Raw genomic sequence first — 23,225 nt, forward strand, 5'->3', positions numbered from 1 at the left:
TACCCCAGGTTAAGCAGTTAAGCTTTTTATTTGAGCTTAAATAAACTAACAAAGTTAGTCTACAGTGGTTCTCAAACTTTTTATACTCTGTAGCACCTGAGAAAACATTGAGCTCCCTGACTACCATCATGATGACCAACATTAGAATATAGCAGCATAGGCCTTCCCAATTAGCTTCCACCACATAGGAGAGATGCTTATAAAGATGTTTATGTCTAAATGTTTTATTAATTGTGCATGGTATGTTACAGATTTATTCAATTGAAAATGTGTAATACACTAAAACACTCTTTTCCTTTCTCAAATTAATTAGAAATGACTAACGTACTATTTCCTCCTCCAACTAAACCACACCTATGCTGTTGACGAACAACAGCGTCAAAATGTGGGAGATACTGTAGCATCACAGGAACTAAAGGTCATTCCTGATGTCATCCCAGTTGCCTAACTTTTTGAACCTATGAGAACTGTTAAATTGATGAGTCTACATTTCCACTGCGGTGAAGGATTTCTTTTGGTCAGCAAGTCAGACAAAAGCAACTCTTATAACAAACTGATATCTGCGTAAATACAGGAAAGCATGGCTGTTCCTGGGACTAACAGGTATGCACTGTCAAAAGCTGGGGGATTAAAGATATATTCTCAGAGACACATGACCAAACTGGTCAAAGAACTTATAAACCACATTATTCTTAGACAGCAAAAGTATTGGGCTTTGCATCAGCTGTGACGCACTGGGTGAAATGTTTCGGTCGGATTTTGGACTCTGTTGGCAACAAGAAAATGTCAAAAATAATCCCAATTTTACAAAAACGGAACAGAGCAGAGGGAAACAAACAAATAATTGCTTTTGTCATGAGAAAAAGTGAGCCTCGGTGTCTGGTATCTTTCCTTCACAAACCATGCCCTAGGCTGGTCGAGTGAAGGCTACACCACAGACTCCCACCCTCTGAATTCCCAGTGCTTGTACTGCATGAGCCCAGAGAACCACATCCTGAGGAGAGGAACGCAATCGACGGCAATGCCTCCTTGAACTGGAAAATTTGGTTACACAATCTGAACTTTTCACTGACGACTATGTTGCTCCACTAAAAATATTACAATTGCTGCTTTCATTGGAAGCCAAACTGCAGAGAGTGCAGAGACATTTCAAAGGGAAACAATAGCAAAAGCAGCAAAGAAAAACAGTGGGTTAGTGATCATGGGATGTGATGGGAGAGTCCTGTGTCTGCCCTTGATGTCAGTGCCAAGGTGAGAGGCTCCACTACAATTTCCCAGAATGCTCTGGGGAGTTTGGGATTGAAACCCCCAAAACACTGTAAGGAGACCAGAGTGATAAAGTGTTTTTGCAGTCTTCCTGAACCATAGCTGACATGATGTGAAATGGACAATATTATCAGTGTGTCATATATTACATCAAGGATAAACTGTAATCAACCTGAGATCAATAAAGTACATCTATCTATCTAACTGATTATTTACATTTTCAGTGAAAAAATGTTAAGAAAATGGCAATAATGATTAAATGTTATATCCTGAGGCACAATGTCTAAAACTAAGACTTATTATTATCTTATTATCTTGCAAAATGACATTGTCTATATTTCCTTGTCTTCCCAAATTAAGGTGTCACGTGTGAGATTGACCCCCAAACAACTGTGGCAAAAAAGCAAACTCTGGGAGCAGAGGTTGACATTGCAGCTCTAGACCTCAGCTCCAGTCAAGTCCATGGAAGACCATCAGCACCAACACAGGGGGAGACGTGTTTGGCTGCAGCCCCCTATAATAACACTCAAACCCATTCAGAACATTTTGCCAGTCAAATGGAAGAGGAAATGGAGGAGCATAAACAGCACTCACCGCGGCCGCGCTCGGGTTTCCATGGTGTGCTGTGGCATCCTCTGGACAGCTCACACACACTACATATCGCTCAGGAAACACACGCAAGTCTGGAGCAGGCAAAGACAGAGGACAGACCATGCTACTTAGTGATGTCGTCTCAGCACTGATTATAAATGAAACCCGGGGATTTTGTGGTGCAGCTTGAATTTACATCTTCATGCACCAAGAATTTACCATCCCTCGGACAAGAGAGATAAAAAAGCTGTAATAGCTGCTGACATTTAAGAGAACGGAATATGAGAAAAGATTATAATAATAGCTGCTTGGATTTCCTCAAAAAGTTTGAATGGAAATGTTATTTACAGTAATAAAAGTATTTGTCCATTTGAAATGAAGCCTATTTATATATCAACTCTACTGGACCGCCTTTATGATTCCTGTGGTCATATATTCTGCATGCTCCAAATTATTGAAACATATATGAAAAAGGACATATTTAGGGCATATTTTTAGGCAAATTAGTCTATTTTTATTCTTTCTATTACTTTTTCGAGGAAAGACATTTCCAGAAAGCCATTATTATAGTATGTTACATTTGATGAATGGTTGACAAATTTGATTAAATAAAAAACTTTTATATAACATTTATTTTAAATTCCTCCACTTATTATAACTGTGAACTATAGTAGTATAATTCTCCTGCCATTTATGAGATTACATTATCCTGTCAAAAAAGACCACTAATCTTATTTAACCAAAGTAGATTTGATTTAGTTTGAACTATAACAAACAGGCGAAGAAAACCTGTCATTTCAGTCCGCAGCTAGTCAGCATTTCTTCAACATCCCAGGCCTTTGGGGAACAGATATTAACTTAACTGACAGGAAGAGAACTATGTTGGTCCCATGAAAAGGTGGCCAGGGTTCACTAGCACTAGATGGTCCATGGAGATAGACTGTCATGCCATCTAAAGGCAGCCATCCAATCTTTTTCTCTCTCCCACTCTTAGTGAGCTCTCAAGGGGACAGCTTAATGGCTGCCTGTTCTCAACAACACCCAGAGCAGGTACAGACAAGACATAAAAACAAGTGAGGGGGAGAAAAATCAACACACTGACCACAGATGATTTGCTCTTTCTGTGGGAAATGAGGCTGAGCCGTTGAAACCGAGTCCATTTCTGAATCATTTAACTGGGAATTGATTGTTAAATGTTGCGTACCTCCGTAGTGCTGTTTGACAACGCATCTCAAGTTGAAGTGCCGCTTCAGGAAATTGGCAATGAGGTTGAATGTCTTCCCTGGAGTAAAAATAACAAAAAAAACATAGGCAAAATTATAAAAACGTTTTTATGGCTACATTTTCTAAGGCTATAAAAATATTGGCACACACTGATATTACACTGAAGTTGTTTAAATTTTAATAAGATCATGACTTTAAAGTCAATGTTCTGAGCAGAAGCACTGGACTGTTGGCTGATCTAGAGACTTGTTCACTAAAAGCAAAGGTCACGCCATGACTGAAAATAAGTCAAACCTTGCTTACACTTTCATATACTTTGTACATAACACTAATGTTTTGTACGCCACTTTTCTCATGAGGCTCTTTGTACCCGTTTGCGTGTGAAAAACCTTTAAGATGTTAGAACGTTAGCATTTTAATTTCAATTAAAAGATTATCTCCTCCAGTGTTAATGGTGCCTGACCTCTTGCTACCATAACTCGTCTGGAGTTCTCTGGATAATGTCAACCTCAAAGCCAAAATTGGACTAGTCTCATTTTTGAAATGCTGACATTTTGGGAGACAGCAGCTCCCTACCTTCAATTGACAAGCCTGGAGGGTTTACTTCATTTAAAAGGTCCAGAAGAAAAAGGCTTTCCTAAATCCATACCTGCAATAGGGGTGGTGCACACAAGATAGCAACACTTGTATGAAGGCAGCCCTGTGCACACTTTAACACCAAGATCTCCAAAGACCATTTTATTATTGTCCACAAAAGGGAGTCGTGCTGTGATTCTCTGGATAATGACGTGGAATTACAGAGATAGTTGCAACAAAAGGGCCACAGGTGTGCAGTTAAGTCCACTCGCTGTGAGTAATGGCAGCCACCACTGCTTTTTTTTTTTTCCTTTTAGCATGTGGCTGGACTTTCCAGCAGCCCACCACTCAGTGTAAACCATAAAGCAGAAGAAAAAACAAAAACATTAAACAAATACTAATAAGAAATAATGTTTCTTCATAATTCTACTCTCCATTTTTTGTTTCACATTTTTAATTACCACTTAAGCACCCACTTATATAAGATCAACATTTTACCCTGGTCACAGGCCATTGTACCAGGTAATTAAACACCTGTGGGAAGAAATCTGGTAGCAAAGACTGTAACGGCTTTAACAAGATTTGATGACATACGTTAAAATAAATAAATAATTAAAAACACAATGAAACAGAACAATAGGAAGTTTCTTATCTGAGCAAAGCAGAACTTATGAAGAACAAACCCTAATGAGACTTGGAACAAAAACTTTAACAAAAACAGGGCTTGTTTGTGTGCTTTGTGTACCTGGGACAGCAACTGAAAACATATGTGAAGGCAGAACAAAAGAGGAGCTTGATGATCTGTACTGTGATTACCATTCCCTGCCTTGCAACTGAGGCAGCATGTGACATTTAACAAACAAGGGAAAAAACGTTAATCATTTGATTGTCTTGTCAAACTTGGCCCAAGGTAACACTGTAAATCCCGAAAAAGAGGGATAATATATTTACTGTTTGGAAACACATGACGGTTTTCTTAAGTTCTTCATCTAAAAGTGTACTTGTAAGAAGGGAATTCTAAGAATATAGTGAAAAATCTCAGGTTTCAACTTGTGTTAGAATTACAGTAATCTGAGAGAAAACCCTTCCAAGACCGTTTCACCTGAGGGTTATTTGTTACAATTACTGGCCTGTACACTAAGGCTTACAGTACAGAAGATGGTTGATTGGTTGGTGAGAGAATAAATACAGTGATTAAATACAGTAAATAGAGTTAGGCCCAGTCAACACCATCCCTCATGTTTAAATAATGATAGTGAAGAAAAATCTAATTCTAGCACATGTGTAAAAGATGCATAAAATAATTATTTAAAATACGTAAATATGTATGTATTTAAAATATATTTATAAATGTATATATGTAAAATAAATATGAAAATATACAGTATATATATTAATATTTATAAACATACACAAAACATAGATAGATGGATGGATGGATGGATGGATGGATAGAATCTATCAAAGAATTATTTTGATAAAACAACAAGCCAAGGGAAGAATGATGCTATAGTTGGAGAACACGCTGCAGATTGACTTTGTTGAAAAAAAATGTCATTCGTCTGGCAATTCTTCAAATAGTAAGGGACTCAACACCCATCAGTCATTCTGGATGTCTACCTAGAGAGGAATGCAGATCTGTATCTTGGTTTTGTTTACTTTTCTTTTTTAAAGTTGAGAGATTGGACATCTTTCAATACAGTCTCTTGAGATTGGCCTTTTTTTAGATGCTCTGATTTGGTTAAATTGACTCTGTGCTTCATGTCTAACTCTAAAACTATTTGCAATGTTTTCCCTGTAGACTTCTGCCTGCCAATTCCCAGTGCAGCTTTAACAGGGATGTCTGGATACAGAGTTGGGAACCTGTGCAGCGCCACAGACCGAGACATCAGCTGTTGCCCCAACTTTATAACATTTTGCACTATGCATATTTGCTCTTGGCCAACTGCCTGGGTTCTCCCATGTTACATTTACATTCATGTTTCTCTCTAGCTGGTTTGCTGCTGCATCCTTGGGAAGAACTGAGCCTTTGCTGTGGCAACAGTGGCTAACACTGGTGCGGTACCAGATCTAAAACATTCAGACTTCAAAGGCGTTCATTTGTACTTCTCATAAGAGAAGATGGCTCTATTGAATGGCTTTGAAACCCAACGCACAACAATATTATGACAGGTCGGATCAAACAATAAACAAGCTAGCTCGGCATGTTTTCAAAAATGTGGGAGATAATATTGTAACCACTTGTATTGCAAGACTTTGACCATCTTGTAATATACCGCAGGACAATTGCAGAAACAAGACAGACTCCACTAGGCTGGTGCCAGGACTAGAATACTGTAATTTTGAGATGCACATTCACATGCCTGCAGTTTTCACCACTTCCTGGAAAAACAATGAAAGGAAAGAAAAGTCAACAAAACCAAAAGGCATCCAGAGTGGCAATGATCATACTCACTCATTCACTCACTCGCATCACACACTTTTTTTTCTTCTTACATTCTGACACCTCTGATGTTGTAACCCCTGCATCTGTTTAACTGTAGTTCATTTTCTTGGGGTATATTTAAACAAATAGAAAAATAATAGAAAAACCTCAGGGAGTGGACTCTCTGGGTGCATTTACATACCATATTGTTGGCATGTCAACTTGAACTTTGAGCAGTAACCTGATTTAAGACACATGAAATCAGATTTCTACTTCAGGCCTTTTATCTATAATAAAAAAAAATGTTTACAAATTTATGCTGGAGGAAAGCTGTTTTCTTATGAGAGTGGATACGTATGACAATAGTTTAGATGCATAAGGAAAGAAGTAAAATTGTGGCAAGAGTTTCAACCAAACCAGGGAAGGATTATAACTTACAGAACAGTACATTTGTATTGAAAAATAATTAAATTCAAATCCTGGCTAAAGTATAAACAGCAGTAAACAAGACTAAACAAGACACAGATGAAAAAAAAAGATTTTTCTTTTTTCTTTAAATAAAAATCAACTTTGGTACAATAACGAAAAAATGGAATGGCTCTTGGAGTCAGTCACTCAGTCCAAATGTTTCTGCCAAAAAATATGAAAAAAAGTCCCTTTAGGCTGCTGTATTATATATCATTACAACAGATGAATTATGCCAGTGCAGGTCTAGAAACATGGCAGGAAATTGAGGAGAGAGATTTGATTACCCAGCAGCTGCATTTAAAGGCAGACTTTACAATAAAGTGGTTACTGCAGCGCATGTAAAGCTATTCCCTGATTTTCACCATTTTTCTGGTTTAAGAGGAAGAGAGGTTACTGTGCATCAGATGAACTGCAATTCCCACGTGAACCCCTATATGAACAGAAGTTTGAATCAGCAGGACCGTCAGACATCAGTGCCTGGGACTGCTGCTCTTTTGACATCCCTACTTTGATGTAGACCCCCTCCCTGTGTCCTAAAGTGTGGGTGGAGAGATGGGGCTAAAAGTGAGTGCTAGAGAGAAAAAGACAGAGAGAGAGAGAGAGAAAGAGAGAGAGAGTAAGGTGAAGTGGAGAAGGATAAGAAACCCTGAGGAAGTTGCCCAAATGTAAGTGGGGGCTTTCCTGGAAGGACATCATTCTCTGTGTGTAACTGTAACTACAGCAATAGCAGAGCACTGTGTCTTATCATCCTGCACAACGTCCACCTGAAACAATATTTACACATCAGTGTTCAATTTAACATTTGGGTGACCCCTTCATCACAGTTACAAAATACGCCGCAGCATGGTAGCTCAGGCCAACCCATAATGCAGCATGTGACTACATTGGTGGGGAGCATTTTGGAGGACAGAAAAAAAATTCTGTTTCTCAGAAATCCGATCTGATGAGAGAAAATTGGTCGTAATACAAATGCTATATTCTATCATCTTTAAATCTTAATTATCCCGAAAGACCACAATTGGCTCAACGGCTGCCGCTATTTATATACAAGACCACTGATAGTAAAATGAGGGTTTAAAGTGCTTATACTCCATTACGATCCACTGGGTTGACAGTAGAGTTAATACAGCTTTTTAAAACTCATAAAATACATTTCCAGAAATGTTGCTACACCTTGTAAAAAGAAAACTTGAAATCTCATTAATCAACTAAAAAGACAATTTAAGTGTTAGAGAAGTCATCTGTAAATAACAAACACCTTTTAACCTCAAAGCTAACCTCCATCCATTAAGGTTAGCATGGAGGAAGGTTTACCACAGGGTGATAGGTTTTGTCTTTTAATATCACTTAAATGTCGTCTGGCAACAGAGCAAATTGTTGCAGTTTTATAAATGGCATTTTTCCCGTTCCGGCTCTATTGAGGACAGCAGCTGCTAAACATTTGGAGATGGTGGTGTCTTATTCTTCTCTTTGTGATTGGCCACCCAATTTCATGTGGTCTTCAGGCAGACCAGTAGAGCACACTGTATCTTCTCTGGGCCAAGGTTTGGAAATGAAAAGAATGATGCCTGGCACTGCAATGCTGTGAGATTAACCAAGATCCTTAAATATAATTTTAGATGCCCTGTGCTTGAGTACAGATCCGGACATACCATCCTACATATTTGGTATGGTACTTTGTTGCTTAATTTGTCTTTTTTTTAACTTTTGTACATTACATGTGATGAAGTGTCAAGTGTTTCCAAAAACAAGTTGACACAACAATTGCCTTTTTTGAATTCAAATAAGCTCAAGGCAGAAGGTTAAACAAATCAATTAAGCCATCCCATATTTATTTAGATTATTTTGTATTACATCATCCAAGTAAGACATGGATAAAGTTATGTCTTAGTATCATCCTTGAGTTAAATGTTTTTTCAGAGTTTTTCAGGATCCACAGAAACACTTTGTTCAGTGACAATACTGTTCCTATAATATTCCAATACCCATTTGGCTTTACTGAAGCTGACTAAGAACTTGAAGGCTGCACATATTCAGCAGTGGTTTCCACATTTGCTCTCTCAAAGATAATTTTAAGTGCATTCAGAATAATATTACTGTGGGTTACTCTCAATTGCCCTTTGCAAACTTGCAAAGAACTTGCATTGGTCTCTTGTTGTGGATTCCTTTTCTGACAGAAAAGTAAAATCTAGAAATGTGTATAACGACCAGAGCTACAGTGAGAAAACATAAAGCCCACAAGAACATGTGATACAGACTTATTTCAGTTTCAACGAGGTGGGGGTTAGGGAACACCGTCAACATCCACTTATTCCTGAAACCAGGCATTCTGGACAGGCTGAACTATAACATGAGTTGAACACAGTATGTGCCGTCTCCCAGACCAGATTGTGGTAAAGGGAACAGTCACATGAATGTAATCCATGCTCAGGCTCAGGCCCTAATTATATGGGAAGAACGTGTGGTGTGACAACTCTGGTGGGGATTGTGGTTGTGTCCCAAAAGGCTGCAGCTGACCCACTGGGGAAGGAGGAAAAAAGTGAGAAAATGACACACACAGAGCAGAGAATAAAAGACTTGAGGATGCAGGAGTGAGGAAGGTGGTAGTATATCCTATTAGGATAAAAAAAGGAAAGAAAAACAAGAGTGGGCAAACGTCTGCCATTACAGGCAAAGGTTACAAGAGGAGTCAAACTCTCTTTTGCATTGCTGCCGAGTTAGACCAGGGCCTTATAGAAAGGATTTAAGAGCAAACAGCAACACCACCAAGCACCAGGGAGAAGGGGGGGGGGGATTGCCCAGCAGGATCTGGAGGGTGGGCGAATAGCAAGCGGCTGGCTTGAGCGGCTACTCTGATCAGGATCCATTTCCAGTCCAGGCCTTGGAATTCCTTTGTTCCTGTCACAGGTCTCCATTTTCCCCTCGCTGTAATCCCAGTCCGCCTCATGCCCAGTCACACAGAGTAGGGCAGGTAACCCTGTCACAGACATGCCTCTCTATTTACAGACCAGACTGCTCTTTACAGCTACAGATACATAAATAGTAAAAGCCACAGTGAAGGAAAGATGATGAGTTAATACAGGTTGTCACATTGTCAGCTGAAACAGTAGGGAGCTCCTCACTTGACAGGAACTGATTCTTGCTGAAAGTAACACCTTAGATATGTAATGAGTCGTCATTCATTGTTTCTTCTACAACAAGTGGACTTGTTTTTTTAGTTGAGCCATTTCCAAAGAGGACAAATGTTATCAGTCTAGTGCAGGCCATCCAACAACGAGGAAACAAGTCAGACAAAAAGACAAAGCATAATGTATTACATGCAGGGGCAAAAATTTGGCCACCCTTTTATCAGTCTTTTCACACACGCACTTTGTTCATAGAGAGAGATGGTCATAATGGTCGTAAACACATTGTCCAAAAGTAAAGTTATCCACCAACACTGGTGCCTTTTCTGCCTTTTCAGCCTGCCTTAAGCCCCCTTCATGGTGCTGCCAAGAGGAGTCAGTGGTACAGTGTGCAGCGCTCGCAAAGCTCTCTCCCACGGCTATTAGTGACCATTCATCTGGGAAGCCTGGGAAAAATGCCTGCCGTGGCCATGGGGAAAAAGCCTGGCAGGTGTTCTCTTCCTCTAAGCCCTGACACCTGTGAAGAAAGAGAAAGAAGGAACCAGCTCTGCCACGGCCGAAAAACAGACTCTAGGTACCACTTGGCAAGTTCTGATCTCACCACTCTCAGTTTAACCCGAAAACACTGGGCTAAACTTTACAGGGAGCTCTGCCTCACAAGGAGAAATTCATGTGGCTGTATCAATAGTCAAAAGTACATCTCAGACATCTGGATTACGCTCGGTCTTTTGAAATGGGATGTTAACTAAAGCTATGTAAAATGAGCCTCCTCAGTTTATACTCCACACTAATACACACACACACACACGTACAGACAGGCATACACACCACAACTACAAAACCAACAAGACCCTGAGAAGTGTTGATTTTGTCACCTATAAGACTCAATCCACATCATTTTTTTCTAAAACAAAAAGCAAACAAAAACTAAATAGGAGGTTATGTTGGACTAAATGTCAAAAACGAAATATTAAATATAATAATGCATTGGGCAACTAATAAAATCAAAACTGAAAAATCTTGTAAAGACAGCATCCAGTCAGCACTGATTTTGTCATGTAGTGGACCAAATAAGGATGAGAGCCAATCAGAGGTCATTGTTGGCTTTAAAAAATGTAATGTGGTGTTATACATTTTGTAAATTTAAAATTATTACACATTGCTTTTTAGTCTAAATTGGATTGACTAAAAGTAACATTTCTATTGACTGGGACCAGTTAGAACTTAAAGGAGCACCTTGGTTGGTCCTTAGCATAGTTTGCTTAGTTTCTGCTTGCTTAGGAAATTTTAGATACAATTTTTTCTACTTCCGAAGTTAGATGATTACATTTTAACAATAAATGTATGTTACACATGTTTTTACTGCACTGGTGCAAATATCGCCACTGGTTTATACCACATCCTACAATGCAGCAGCATACATGTGAACATAACTGCAACACACATATTCAATTACCTGTGTATTTACTTAATCATCGCGTTCAATGACAAAAAAACTTTTTTTCGGAGCACTAGGAGCCTGTTATCCACTCATTTCAGAACGGTAATTACTCTGAGAAATGTGGGTGTGATCAGAAGTGTGTGAGAGGGGGGGAGAGGAGGAAGGGGAAAGAGGGGGGGGGGGGGGGGGGGGGTGACAGCTAGAAATTGGCCTTTGCAGCTGACATTTGAAAAGATGACTTGGATTTATGTTGGCAGAGGGCATGGGATAACACTCTCTTTTCTCTCTGATATTCACTGGGTACCACACAAACACCCAATGAGATGTGTCTGAAAAAACAGTAAGAGTGAAGGAAGGTAAAGGCTGTTGATGGCTTATTTGAAGTGCCAACAGCTGAGGTTCTTTTTTACTGCTAGCTGTTGGCGGAAACTGCTGTGATTTCACACTGGCATCAGCTCAAGCAGAGTCATAAAAGACCTTCACTCCTTACCATACAACCCCACACATATAGCATTGCCACACTCCAGTTGCCTATGCTTGGCCAGACACCAATAATACCCTGGCCCACACCTACATGTATGTGCACGTGTTTCAGCACATACATGTCTGACTGCAGGATATCCAGCCTAATTTTGTTCTCAAATAACATAATGGTACACACACACACACACACACACAAAGACACACACAAACCCACACACAGACGGACAGATGCAAAAAAGATCTGCTCCTGTAATGGATATAAACAAAAAGGCTGCTGGCTCCTGACTGTGGACGGCGTAAAAGTCCCGTGGGGATTAGCAGGTTAGTGTTTGACCTGCCTGCACAACAGATGACCCCCAATACCTAATATCCACCCTGAGGTTTGTTGGTCTTCCTTCCCTAAGCCTGTAGTTTGCCCAGCCCTTTTTATGGCTCCTGCCTGCCTGCTCTTTTCTCAGCCTCAGTCTCCACCTTTACTGCTGTGCTGCCTGCCTTACTTAGGACAAGAATGGAAAGGCCAAGAATGTCATTACACCCACCTAAGACGTTTAATGGGACAACGACACATGAACTGTGCAGCCCCAGTGAGACACTGTACATTTTCATGTTGTGAGAAGAGGAATTCTGTGATATGGTATGGAGTCGCGTTCCACTACTTACATTCTTCAGGGCAGAGTTGCCAGGAGCTTAATCGCTTTACATGCATATTTTACATGTGAAGTGTTGATAGTCCCCCTGGTTATGAAGCATGTGAATGTGTGCACACAAGTGTCTGTGTGGGGCTCCAGTCTATGATCTCCATCATTAGAGATCTGTCTGTCTCTCCTCAGTCAGTCAGAGGGGAATATGAGTCAGGCTTTTTAGGAACCCTACACTGTCAGCCTGTTCACACCTAGTCGGTGGTGGGGTTAAATCTCTCCAACAAATATCACTCTGTTCCTATTTAACTCTGAACATTTAACTAACTGATGTGTTTGAAAAGCTGACTGTGTGCTCGCTTACCTGCTCATTTTGACATTATCAGTTAGATTGCAGACAGCGAGCAGTGCAGGACAACAAAAGTACACATTTCTATGCAACTGAAGTGGTTGAGAGAACCAAAATGGAGAGAGGAGTAGCGTGAGATGAAGAGATGCAGAGATGCAGCCACAGGAGAAATTTTATGGGCCAACTGCCCTGTAATCCCACTCTCACAATCAGGCCTGCCCTGCTGAGAGAGCCCAGTTTAACTACTCTTAACTGCTACCTGTGACAAACCTTTGTGTCTTACAACACGCAGCTGGGGGTTTCTCTGAGGCTAAACTTACAATGCTTCAAAGGCATCTGTGTGGGTGGCTGTGTCGGATGAAGTGAATAAGATTATTTACATTTAATAATCTAATAATAATTCATCAGATGCCCCTTGTGTTTATGTGATATCTGATGTTTGTATGGTTAAAAAAAAGGGCAACAAAGATTATCCATTTTAGTAGACTTACATTTTTGGATGTAGAAAGACATCTGATAAGTGCCAAGTTAAACAGTGCAACACCGTCATAGCCACCAAGTCCCAACTAGTTTTGTTGTCTTTCCACCCACACTCTCTGCCCCTTGAATGTGTTTTTACTGTTTTCTCATCTTGCTCGCAGAGTTCAACAGCCAACGTTTATGCTTGCATCCGCATCACTACAGTGACAAACAAAAGAATAAATAATGAGTTTGAGGCCGTAGCCAAAATAAACCATTCTATTAAAGAACTGATGATAGACACACCTAGGAAAAGAGGAAGAGAGGACAGACGAAGATGACTTCATTCCCCAAGAATGAATGTCAGTGACAACTTGTATTCAACTTGTCACTATTTTAAATGACTATTTAAATTCACGTTCCATGATTAAAACACCAAAAGACGCAATCATGTTCAACAATAGACGCAATAAATCATTTCACAATAAATGTGAAGAACACTTGGCAGTAGTGCAGTGTAATTGCATACAGTTGCAGTTGTACCTCTCATAAAACAGGCTGAAGCAGGGGGCAGATCATTCCTCTGTCTCAGGTGTCTTCTGTGGTGGAGAAATTCTGTGAACTGCTTCACCCTCTGGTCCACAGCATCTTGAACCAGAGCTGTGACCTCCTGAAAAAACAAAGGTGTTTGATGGTTTCATTAGACTTAAAAAAGAGAGAGAGAGAGAAAATGATGAACAGAGCTGCAAAGGATCGAGTTTTCTACGTTTTTTTTTAGGTCTTTGTCAGAATCATTATTTAAAAGATGCATCTTAAAAAACGTTTTTTAAATTCGATAAAACCTAGATTTGCGGAGTTGTTGAACTTGAAAAGTAAAGGCTTATAGTTTTTATACAGATTACAATTACAAATTATTCTGTTCCAAGAAACTAATTTAGAATATGATACTACTACAGAACACCGAGGCAGTGGCAGGTTGACAAGTTGGTTTATTATCCTTATTTGATTATATCTTTTTAATTTTGAAACTGTTCATCCTTTGTGTGTAAGTGGGATTTTTTCCAATTGTTATTGTATAAGCAGCTTGCTGGTCAACAACCTGTGGTTATTTTCTGATTTTTTGTTCAGACATGGAGTTTCTGAAGAGTCAGACACTGCTGTCATTATTAAAATTTATTTTAAAAAAAATCTAAATCAGGGCAACTTTTTTTTTACAACAAACATGAGTTAACATGCTAGTTAAGTTCAATTACTAAGTTATATTATAGTGTATTTTAGTTTAGTCTTGAGGTATATCCGATCCTGCTCTCTCGCTGGAGACTGGAACTGTTGTGCACTCATAGAAAGCTTTGGGGTTTCTATGAGTGCACAACAGTTCCAGAAAAGCAGAAAGCTTAAAGTCATTTTAGATTCCATGCTAAAAGCTGTCCTGTGAAAAGGCCCCGCAGCAGAACAGAAGCCATATATTCAGTCACACACTTAGTCACACACACGTCCTTAGCCTTGTGTCGGTACCTCAATGTGGTCCATAGTAAACCAGCTGGCGTCCCCTTGACCGCCCAGGGGCAGAACGTGGAGATCCACCAACACAGCAAAATTCCCACACTGTAACACAAAGAGGAAGGACAGCCACAGGTTGCCAAGTGGCATTGAGCTCATAGACAACAAAGCAAATCAAAAGACAGGTGATTGACAGCGAGAAAAAAACACAACGACCCCCTATGTCCTCAAACATCACCCCAGGCCTCTCACAGCAGGTCCCCTCCCTCCTGTTTCTCTGTCTAGCCATCTCTATACCAATCTTTTTACAAAGTAGTATGTTCTTGTCTGTCTCCTCATATTTCCCGTCTCTTAGCGTAAAAAAAGTATCTTCCTGCTCTTTAAGCCCAGCACTGCAGTCATTGCCTGGGGTCACAATAGCCTGCACCACATCTAACAAGGCACCACATGAATGGGGATCACACTACTTTGTACCACAGAAGTGAGAAAACTCAGATCTACTCTAGAGCACTCCATGTTTCTGCCCTTTTACATTGCAACTCTGGAGTGCTGCAGAAGGCAAGAGTAGCTGCAGAGTGAATTCCTAAAGCACTACTTCATTGTGTCAATGACAATAAGCAACGAGGGTTAGGGAGGCCACAACAGCCACTGTTACATTTTTCTCAGGCTGGTCTGGTTATAGTTTAGACATAAGGGCAAAAGCTGCCTTTGTGTAAATTTGTCTCTCCTTGGACGAAAAAGTCCAGGATGGACTCGGACCACCCAAAACAGCCGGGGAGAAATGAAGAGTACTAACTGGAACTAAAATAATTAAGCAAACAGCAATTAACTTAATGAAGAGGCAAAAAAGGAACAGTCCTGGAAACTCAAATGTAGATGGTGATTTTAGAAGAAAGTGGAGCAGATTCATTTAGTAACAGGGAACGCTCATGCACACTAAAAGCTTTGTCTTGAGCCAAACCTGTCCCTTGAGCTTAAACACTGCAGACAGAATGACTAAGTTCTACAACACAGACTTGAGGGATCTTTGTACATTCTGGGTCTAAGGATGACGTGAGTTCAAGCAAGAACAGGGTGTGTAGCCCCTGACACTTAGTTCCTAATTTTGGACAAATGTCTATACTTCCCTTTCCCTCGTCCATCGAGTCTTCTCTGGAAATAAGACATCTCTCCTAAATTAACACACTCTCTTTGTTCCACTTTATTTGGTTTGCTGTGGTTGCTGTTAAAAAGATGGTTCAGAAAATGCCAAATGGCATCATTCAGTTTATCGTAAGACTTTATTTACGAGGATTAATGTGTGATATTTACTTTACAGTGAAACAGTTTTATTTTTTAATTCAGTTATTCTCCTATTTTGTTATAAAATCATATTTTTCCTAATCTGGAGTTTAGCTTGGTGCCTGGAAGTCTTTTTGACCCTAACACAAATATATTGGAAGCAAGAAGCTTTTATTTTGATATGGTGTTTATCGATTTAGATTTATTAAGTAGTTGCCATATACTGCACTTGTGCTTGTTCTTGAAACCACACCTTATTGTGTCTATTTTTAGCAGTAAAACCCTGAACTCTATTTTGTTTTTTTATTTGCTACTGAGCAAATTAACTTGCCTTGTATTTAGCATTTTTTTCCAAAGATGAACACGTGTCTGCATAAACGGTAACTGAGGCCCTCTCGCCTTGACTTGCTTGACAACTAGATGAAAGGGCGCCACCATATGACTGATGAGTGAATGCCTCGGGAAATTTAAGTTGGAGTGTATCTTCAACTTGTACATTATAATCGACGCCTTTTTCCTCATTTTGTGCAGTTTTTTACAATAAACTACTCTAAGTAATGAACATATATGTTGGAGGGGAAAAAAAGGAAGAAGTAAAATGTATTCAGTAGTAGTAATCAGAAGGCAACTGCCCCAAAATAGTACATATGAAAGGATAATTGAATAAAACACTGGAGTGCCTAACTGAAACACAATAAAGCAGATGTATGGACATATTATAAAATGCTGTAGAAACATTCACTATACCAAAGATGAACCACAAATGTGTGGTCCATCTTTTTATTATATAAATTATATATGTGTACTCTCTCCATTCCCTGGCCTTTGTCTCATGTCAATTCATGGGTGACTGGAGGCCTCAGCTGACTGCCCCCAACAATTACCAGTGTGTGGGAGAGCCTAGCAACACAGGGTCAAGACCCTGTCAATCCACGGAGGGAGCAACTAGTGGATGAGCCCCACCGTGGTTGTTTTGGTTTTGAATTGACACCCACTGGATGGCTTGGTGTTTTCTCTGGTGGATAAGTAAACATGTCTACCACCACTCATTAATCAGACCTGGTGATCAGGTAGTTTTACCTAACTGAACTAAAGACTGTGATAAATTCTTACAGTATAGTATACAAGGACCTCCAAACAGTACTGAGCAGTATTATCTTGACCCAAGATTTAGAAAATACTGATGACAGTAAGCTTTCAGTAATTTTCCACAAACAATAAAGGTCAAGTTGTTGCTTTTTTTTTATTGTAATGCAGTGTTTCTTTTTTCTATGAACACTTGGGATAATTCACTAAGTTCAAATCAGTAATTGGACAGTGCTGTCTGTCTGCTTTACAGTGGAGAGTGGTTGTGACCTCCTGTAGCCTATACATTTGATTAGCCCTCTAGTTAACTATACTCATACACAAGCTATTATAAGCTTTAAAAAGCAACACAGGAGTAATTTGATCAATACCTTAAAAAAGCCTTGGGCAATATAAGGTTTAGAGGGGTAATTGTGGAGAAACACTGCAGGGTGAATCCCCTCAAGTGTTTTCTGAGCGCCTTATTGAGTGTGCGTTGGGCTGACGGCCAGACATCTAGTCTTGGACTAACTTCCTTTTATCACATTAGGAGCAGCAGACGAGACTCAACTGGGAACTCGAAATTAATGATAAACATTGGTCTGTCCTTTGCACTAAAAGCATGTGATACCTCAAATTTCTTAGGAATGGGGGGATTTTGACAGGAATGCAAACTAATGCAATCAACCTAATAAGAAAACAATTTATCTGCCAGGCCAAACTTGTTGGTTTGCTGGAGGTAGAAATTTGCCTCCAGCGTGTCAGTCTGTGTTTCAGCCGTGGCAATATTGCTTTAACAAAGAACGTTTGTGATGCATAAGGCACATAAAGAAAAGCAGCAGAAAAACACAAAAGGCTCTGACCACATTCAAGTCATGTGGTCTAAATTTGTCAATCCTAGTACAAAGAGTGACCGGTGAATCTCCAGCATGAACTCTGCAGTGAACTTTGACCTCTACATATCCCCCTTAAAGCCCAAAGGTCCCTCTGAAGTGAGATGTGTACAAACAGCCTGATACTTTGTCGGTGTAATAAATCAGACTATAAGAACTACATTCCTAAGCAGAAAAAAGAGGACATTCATTAAGAATACGTTCTAATTATAGTTTAACTTTTTTTATGTTCTTTGTATGAACAAATTCAGGGTTTCTGACACTGAAAGAACAGGTCAACAAAGTGAACAGCTCATAAAGGAAGTCAGTCTTTTCATACACACTATAGTTGGCTACCATTGCTTGATTCTGTTTGCAGAGGATTTTTTAAGCAATGAACACAAGCCGAGGGCTGTAGAAGAGGCAACAAGGAGCACTATTTAATACCGAACCCTTTATTCTGCCTCTTTTGTGTTTGGTTACACATTGAATGAATAATGAAATGTTGTGAGTCTTCCTGCAGGCTAAGCTCAATCTTTTATCCTTAATCTCCCCTCTGCCAATCTGATAGTGAATGCCTGTAAAAATACAGTCAACAAAAACAAAACTTGAGAAACATTAGCAACCAGTTAAGTAAAATCCAAAACGTCACCAAACTTTATATTTCCTGCCTGTAAACAACCTCTCAGGTCAGAGGCACTGTTGGCTATTTTCCCTTTCTGGACTTTAAAGCTCTGGTCTATGTCAGTCTCAGTTCCCAAAACACTCTCTACCTTCCCTTATCTCTCTCCAAAACCAAGCTCTTCATCCACCCGCCTGGGCTTCTCCAAGTTGGGCACTGGGCCCAAAGTCTATATGCAACCTCACCCGCCTCCCCACCTCACTTACTGCCCTTTGCCATTGCTATCACGGCGTATAAGAACCAGACCTTTGTGGACTGCACTTAGCTCAGAGGCTAACACTAACCAGCCGCAGATGTTTACATTGGGAAAGAAGGGGCAGCAGATGCAGTCTCACTCAATACAACTGCATCTTTCCCTTCTTTTCCCTTTGTTTCCCTGTCTTTATTCCTCTCTGCTTCCTTGTCTTTCCGACTTTCTGTCTTTTACTGGAAAGTCTACAAAGAACCCAAGGGATCTCTTCAGATCTGTGGGTGGGACAAAAAATGCTTTCAGTTCTTCTTTAACAGTTTTTTTTTTTTTTTTTGTGACGTGAGTCATACGGCTTTCCTCCGAAAAAGCATTTCTACATTTTTTGTTAAAACTTTTTGAAAGTTAAAACTGTGAGCTAGCCACCTTCGTTGAGGTTAAAGTTAACACACCTGAGCCCTCTTTATTTGACGATAAAAACACACAACCCAGGAGCAGAATTCCAGCAGCAAGAACAGACAGGAATATCTCCAGGTAACACACAGTGAACAAAAGTGAACGAGTCGAATCAATAAGAAACTAATAGTCACTGGAACAGCCGGACGAAATTATGAGGGTGGTGCTTTGTCGCTGAGAAGGGCGGTTTTCTCCTTTTGGGAAGTGCCAAAATGTTTCTAATGAGACTGAAGTAATTATGTACGAAGCATGATGTGTGGTCCGTTATGAGCTCATCTGCAGAGTGACAACAACATTAACCAGCACATAATCCTCCAATATTAAAATGTTCTGCAATACCTCAAACTTTCTATTCTGTAAAACACTTTTGTCTTTGTCTGAACTTACAATACAAATGCATGCTGCTAATAGAAGGCAGATTCAGGATTCTGCTGCAGTAATGCCCTGGAAAACAAAGTCCTTCATTGGATCACTTTTAGCCTGCAGGGACCTTCCAGGAGGTTGGAGAACTTGCAGGTCAGTTTATAGTTTTAACCTTTTTAAAGAGAGCAGAGCAGCACCCCCTGCAGGCCCATAGACTGGAGAGGAAACGCCACATAAAACATATTTATTTTCATAATCCCCACTTTTTGATTTTACAAGAGAAATGGTTTCACACTGATGTCTAGTCTTTACTGTTTTAATGAGTGAGTTCAATCATTAAACATTTAGGGAGAGTGATGTTTGTTTTTCAAAGGAGAAGCACTGGGTAATGCCTTAAATGCTTCTCTCTTGACTGATCCCTTCTATCGTAATTGTTTGTGGTTAGCTGGTTAAGCATAGTAGAAGCTGTCTGACTGTGGATTTTCTCAGGCAAAGTATCAGAACAGTATCATTATGTGCCCAGTGGGAAGGAACCTTCCGTAAACCTCCAGGGTTTCACTCCCACACAAACAACAGAGGGGGTCGTGCAGTGGCCTGTATGCAACAGGCATATGAAACAAATAAAGGCAGTCGATGTAATATCTGGCTAACTAGACACACGGCATTATGGAGGATGTGAGAGATCAGTGCATATGTCTGCAGCCCTCAGACAAAACTCTGAATAAATGAAAAATCAACAAACGAGAGATCAGTGGCTTTCCCAACAATTAACAAAAACATCTGCTGTGCGTTATTACTGACAGAGAATCAGACACGGGATGACCTGCTTGGCTTTTAAGCATAATACGTTTCCTCTTCTCTATGTCCGCAACCAATGACAAAATGCTCATGGAGAGGCAGTCAGTTTAAATTTGCAGGGGATGAACAGAAACAACCAACGAGGAATGAATAACAAGCAAGACTACGAAGGATGAGACAGTTGACAGATATAGCTTCACCGCCCTCTGGTGGTAGATTTGTTCCATAGTCCTCCGTAACCAAAGCCATTTGTTTGTACGTAAGGCAGTTCTACCGTCTGCCAGTAGAACAAACAACGATGTTGTAATGAAACTCAGCGCAAGTGACTATGAAGCCATAATTAAAAACAGATTTAAATTATTCTTTTGTCTTTCGCTTCGTGTGTGTCTTCCATGGGAACTAAAGAGATTATTGGGTTTGTGGTCAGACAAGCCCGAAGAGGTCTTGTTTCAAAACGAGATAGAGTTCACAAAAAAGTAAATAATGAAATTTTCTTTGATACGACAATCGGATTTAAATATTAAGTTTTGGTACAATTTAACCGTGTCCGATTTATAAATGGTGTGTTGAGTATGCAAAGCCAATCTCAAGCCAATCTCTTTCGGTTAAGCCTCTAAATGTGACAGTCTTTTTTCTGTCTTCCCCTTCTTCTTTTTCTTTCGGTTTTGTCCCCTTTTTAGGGGTTGCCACAGCGAATCATTGATTTCCATCTCTCCCTTTTCTCTGCATCTTCTACTCTGACTCCAACTATCTGCATGTCCTCCCTCACTGCATCCATATATCTCCTCTTTGGCCTTCCTTTGTCTCCTACCTGGTAGCTCCATCTCTAACATTCTTCTACATCAATTTTTCAGTCTTCCCCTACTACAGAAAATGATGGTGTCTACTAGGTCTGAGCATCAAGAACACTGACATTTTTTAAAACTATTAACACAAACAGTCCACTTACCTTAATGACAAATTTGTGAGGAGCCATTACAGAAAACGATGAAAACCTAGGAAATTGTACCGTCATTAATGTCAAATAGTGAGACATCTACCTTACCTAAATGTGTGTAACTACAGCTGTTCTCTTTTATTGATGATTTAATAGTTGTTGTTTTTTTCAATTACATTTGCCATAAATCGAATCAAAGGTTGTTTTAATTTCTTAACAATCGCAAGCAGCGTTGATCTGATAGAAGGACAAATTACTCTTTTAAATGTCAGTACTCAAAGTAAAACAAAAATTCTATACTAACACCCAATATGTTGTAAATTTCTTCTTAATTGCATTAAATTTCGGAAACAGCACATACCGCCAAATGTTTTGAACGTCAACGTGTGCGGCGTCTTCTGATGATGTCACATTGTAGTATAACCCCAAACCTCCAACAATTAAAACTTTTTTTTTAACAAAATGTGTTATTAATCAATAGCAGTAAACAAAAAGGACTGTTTCTTATATTCTACAGTGTTGCTGGAGCTGAAACATGTATTCAAGGGGTAATGTCTACGTTTTAAAAATATTTCCTAATTCTTATGCGACTCCTATTAGAATAGGACCTCACTAGGACCCTAACGTTTTAACGGCTACCATAGAAACGAGTGTTTAAAGACAGATAGTCGACATATATTATTTTAAGATATTTATTGTACTTAATAAAAACATACTTTAAGGTAAACACTCATACTGTATGTTTTCAAAACTATTCTGATTAATACTTTTTTTTTAAAACCCTTAAAAACACGACATTTTCATCAGGCAAAAAGTAACCGCATAATAAGTATGTCTAATTTTAACGTTGTTTTGTTCACCGTTGAACTTAAAGATTTAAAGACTTCATAGGTCGAAAGAAGATTTAGATAGTAGATGTGTGATGTCTCGACTTGTTCCGAAAGCTCCGTCTGCATGTTCGGATTTACCGCTAGACAACGCCGAAATTTGCCACAAGCTCATTTTGCTGAAGGAACTCCTGACATCCTCTTTTGGTCCTACCGGAAAACTAAAACAAATCCATAACAACATAGGAGGACACGTCGTCCTCACCTCGACCTCATCAGTCCTACTCCAAGCTATTTCATCCTCACAGCATTTTGTCAATCTAATCAAAACATCGATTCTCAACCATGTTTCACGTTTCAGTGACTGTGGTTTATTTGCTGCTGTTCTGTGCTTAACACTTGTTGAGCTAGCAAAGCAATCTGGCCTCGCAGAAAATGTGAGCGTCAGACTAAACAAATATTTTCTGGATTTGTGCGTCAGCTACATGCAGGGAGAAGATTGTGGGTGCAGAGTGAAACTTGACTTTTCCAACAGCCACAACTTGATCACATTAGCTCGTAGTGTTATCTCTAGCAAACCAGCATGCATGCTGACGGTGCAAGAGGTTTTGCACATCAGCAAGCTGGCTGTGCAGGCTTTTCTGCTGACTCTTCCTTGTGACAAGCCAGGTACCATTACGTTGGGCAGGACAGTGACCATCACAGTTGAGGGCTATTCTGTACTTAATTCTGAAGTGTTTACAGGTTTACTAGTGGATGTCACCTGCGACCTTTGCCTCAACAGGGCAATAAACCTAAATTCAGGTGCATTGCCAGTGGTGGTGTTTAGCACATCGCTAGCAGGAGATTTTTCAGAACTAGGAGAAGGAATAATAGAGGTGCTTGCAGGTGTAGACTCAGAGTCACAGATCCTGGAACAACTGCTGGAGCTTGGCAAACAGGTGGTTAAAGATGATGTTAAGCTCTTTGTATGTCAGAAGGTCATCCATCCAGTCTTGCAGCAGTACATGAGAAGTCAAGGCATTATCGTGATGGAGAGATTGGGAGTCAACCTTATGGAGCCAATTATTCAGTTGACAGGTGGGTTTCAGATGGCAGATTTACAGGTACAGTTGACATAATGCAGTTTTATGGAACTCTTAATTTTGTGATCCCTTAATAAGTACAGGTATACAATAAAACAAAGTTATGATATGAATAGGAGAAGGTGAA

At 39.8% G+C, this 23,225-nt stretch overlaps 2 protein-coding genes across 4 annotated transcripts in view; one reads left to right on the plus strand and one right to left on the minus strand.

Moving 5' to 3' along the window:
* Positions 1-227: 227 nt before the first annotated feature.
* Positions 228-21,873, minus strand: LOC103387635 (protein SLX4IP). 3 transcript variants are annotated; one of them, XM_025061082.1, is made up of 6 exons: positions 21,548-21,794; positions 21,199-21,244; positions 14,561-14,650; positions 13,589-13,715; positions 3,062-3,139; positions 228-1,949 (listed from the first exon to the last, which is right to left on the minus strand). In XM_025061082.1, exons 2-6 carry the CDS (start codon positions 21,223-21,225, stop codon positions 1,711-1,713), a joined length of 561 nt encoding a protein of 186 aa, XP_024916850.1. In that variant the 5' UTR covers positions 21,226-21,244; positions 21,548-21,794; the 3' UTR covers positions 228-1,710. The 3 variants fall into 3 exon arrangements, with proteins under 3 accessions (XP_024916850.1, XP_024916851.1, XP_024916849.1); XM_025061083.1 differs by lacking the exon at positions 21,199-21,244 and having other exon boundaries at positions 21,548-21,873; XM_025061081.1 differs by lacking the exon at positions 21,548-21,794 and having other exon boundaries at positions 21,199-21,537.
* Positions 21,874-21,986: 113 nt separating this feature from the next.
* Positions 21,987-23,225, plus strand: part of mkks (MKKS centrosomal shuttling protein) — a 2,915-nt gene continuing 1,676 nt past the window's right edge. The window contains exon 1 of the mRNA XM_008322364.2: positions 21,987-23,093. Within this exon, the coding sequence (XP_008320586.1) occupies positions 22,109-23,093 (985 nt within the window). The 5' untranslated portion in view covers positions 21,987-22,108. The remainder of the gene's footprint in view (positions 23,094-23,225) is intronic.

This window comes from Cynoglossus semilaevis, chromosome 12 (assembly GCF_000523025.1).
Source record: "Cynoglossus semilaevis isolate Cse_v1.0 chromosome 12, Cse_v1.0, whole genome shotgun sequence".
Taxonomy (NCBI): Eukaryota; Metazoa; Chordata; class Actinopteri; order Pleuronectiformes; family Cynoglossidae; genus Cynoglossus; species Cynoglossus semilaevis.

What these genes read in the sequence shown, in the direction of transcription:
- LOC103387635 (XM_025061081.1), bottom strand. Translation starts at nt 21,285, where the DNA reads ATGTCTCACTATTTGACATTAATGACGGTACAATTTCCTAGGTTTTCA. An exon ending in CTCACAAATTTGTCATTAAG is followed by an intron (nt 14,651 to 21,198) that starts GTAAGTGGACTG and finishes TTTGTGTTACAG; the next exon opens with TGTGGGAATTTTGCTGTGTT. An exon ending in TTACTATGGACCACATTGAG is followed by an intron (nt 13,716 to 14,560) that starts GTACCGACACAA and finishes TTGTTTTTTCAG; the next exon opens with GAGGTCACAGCTCTGGTTCA.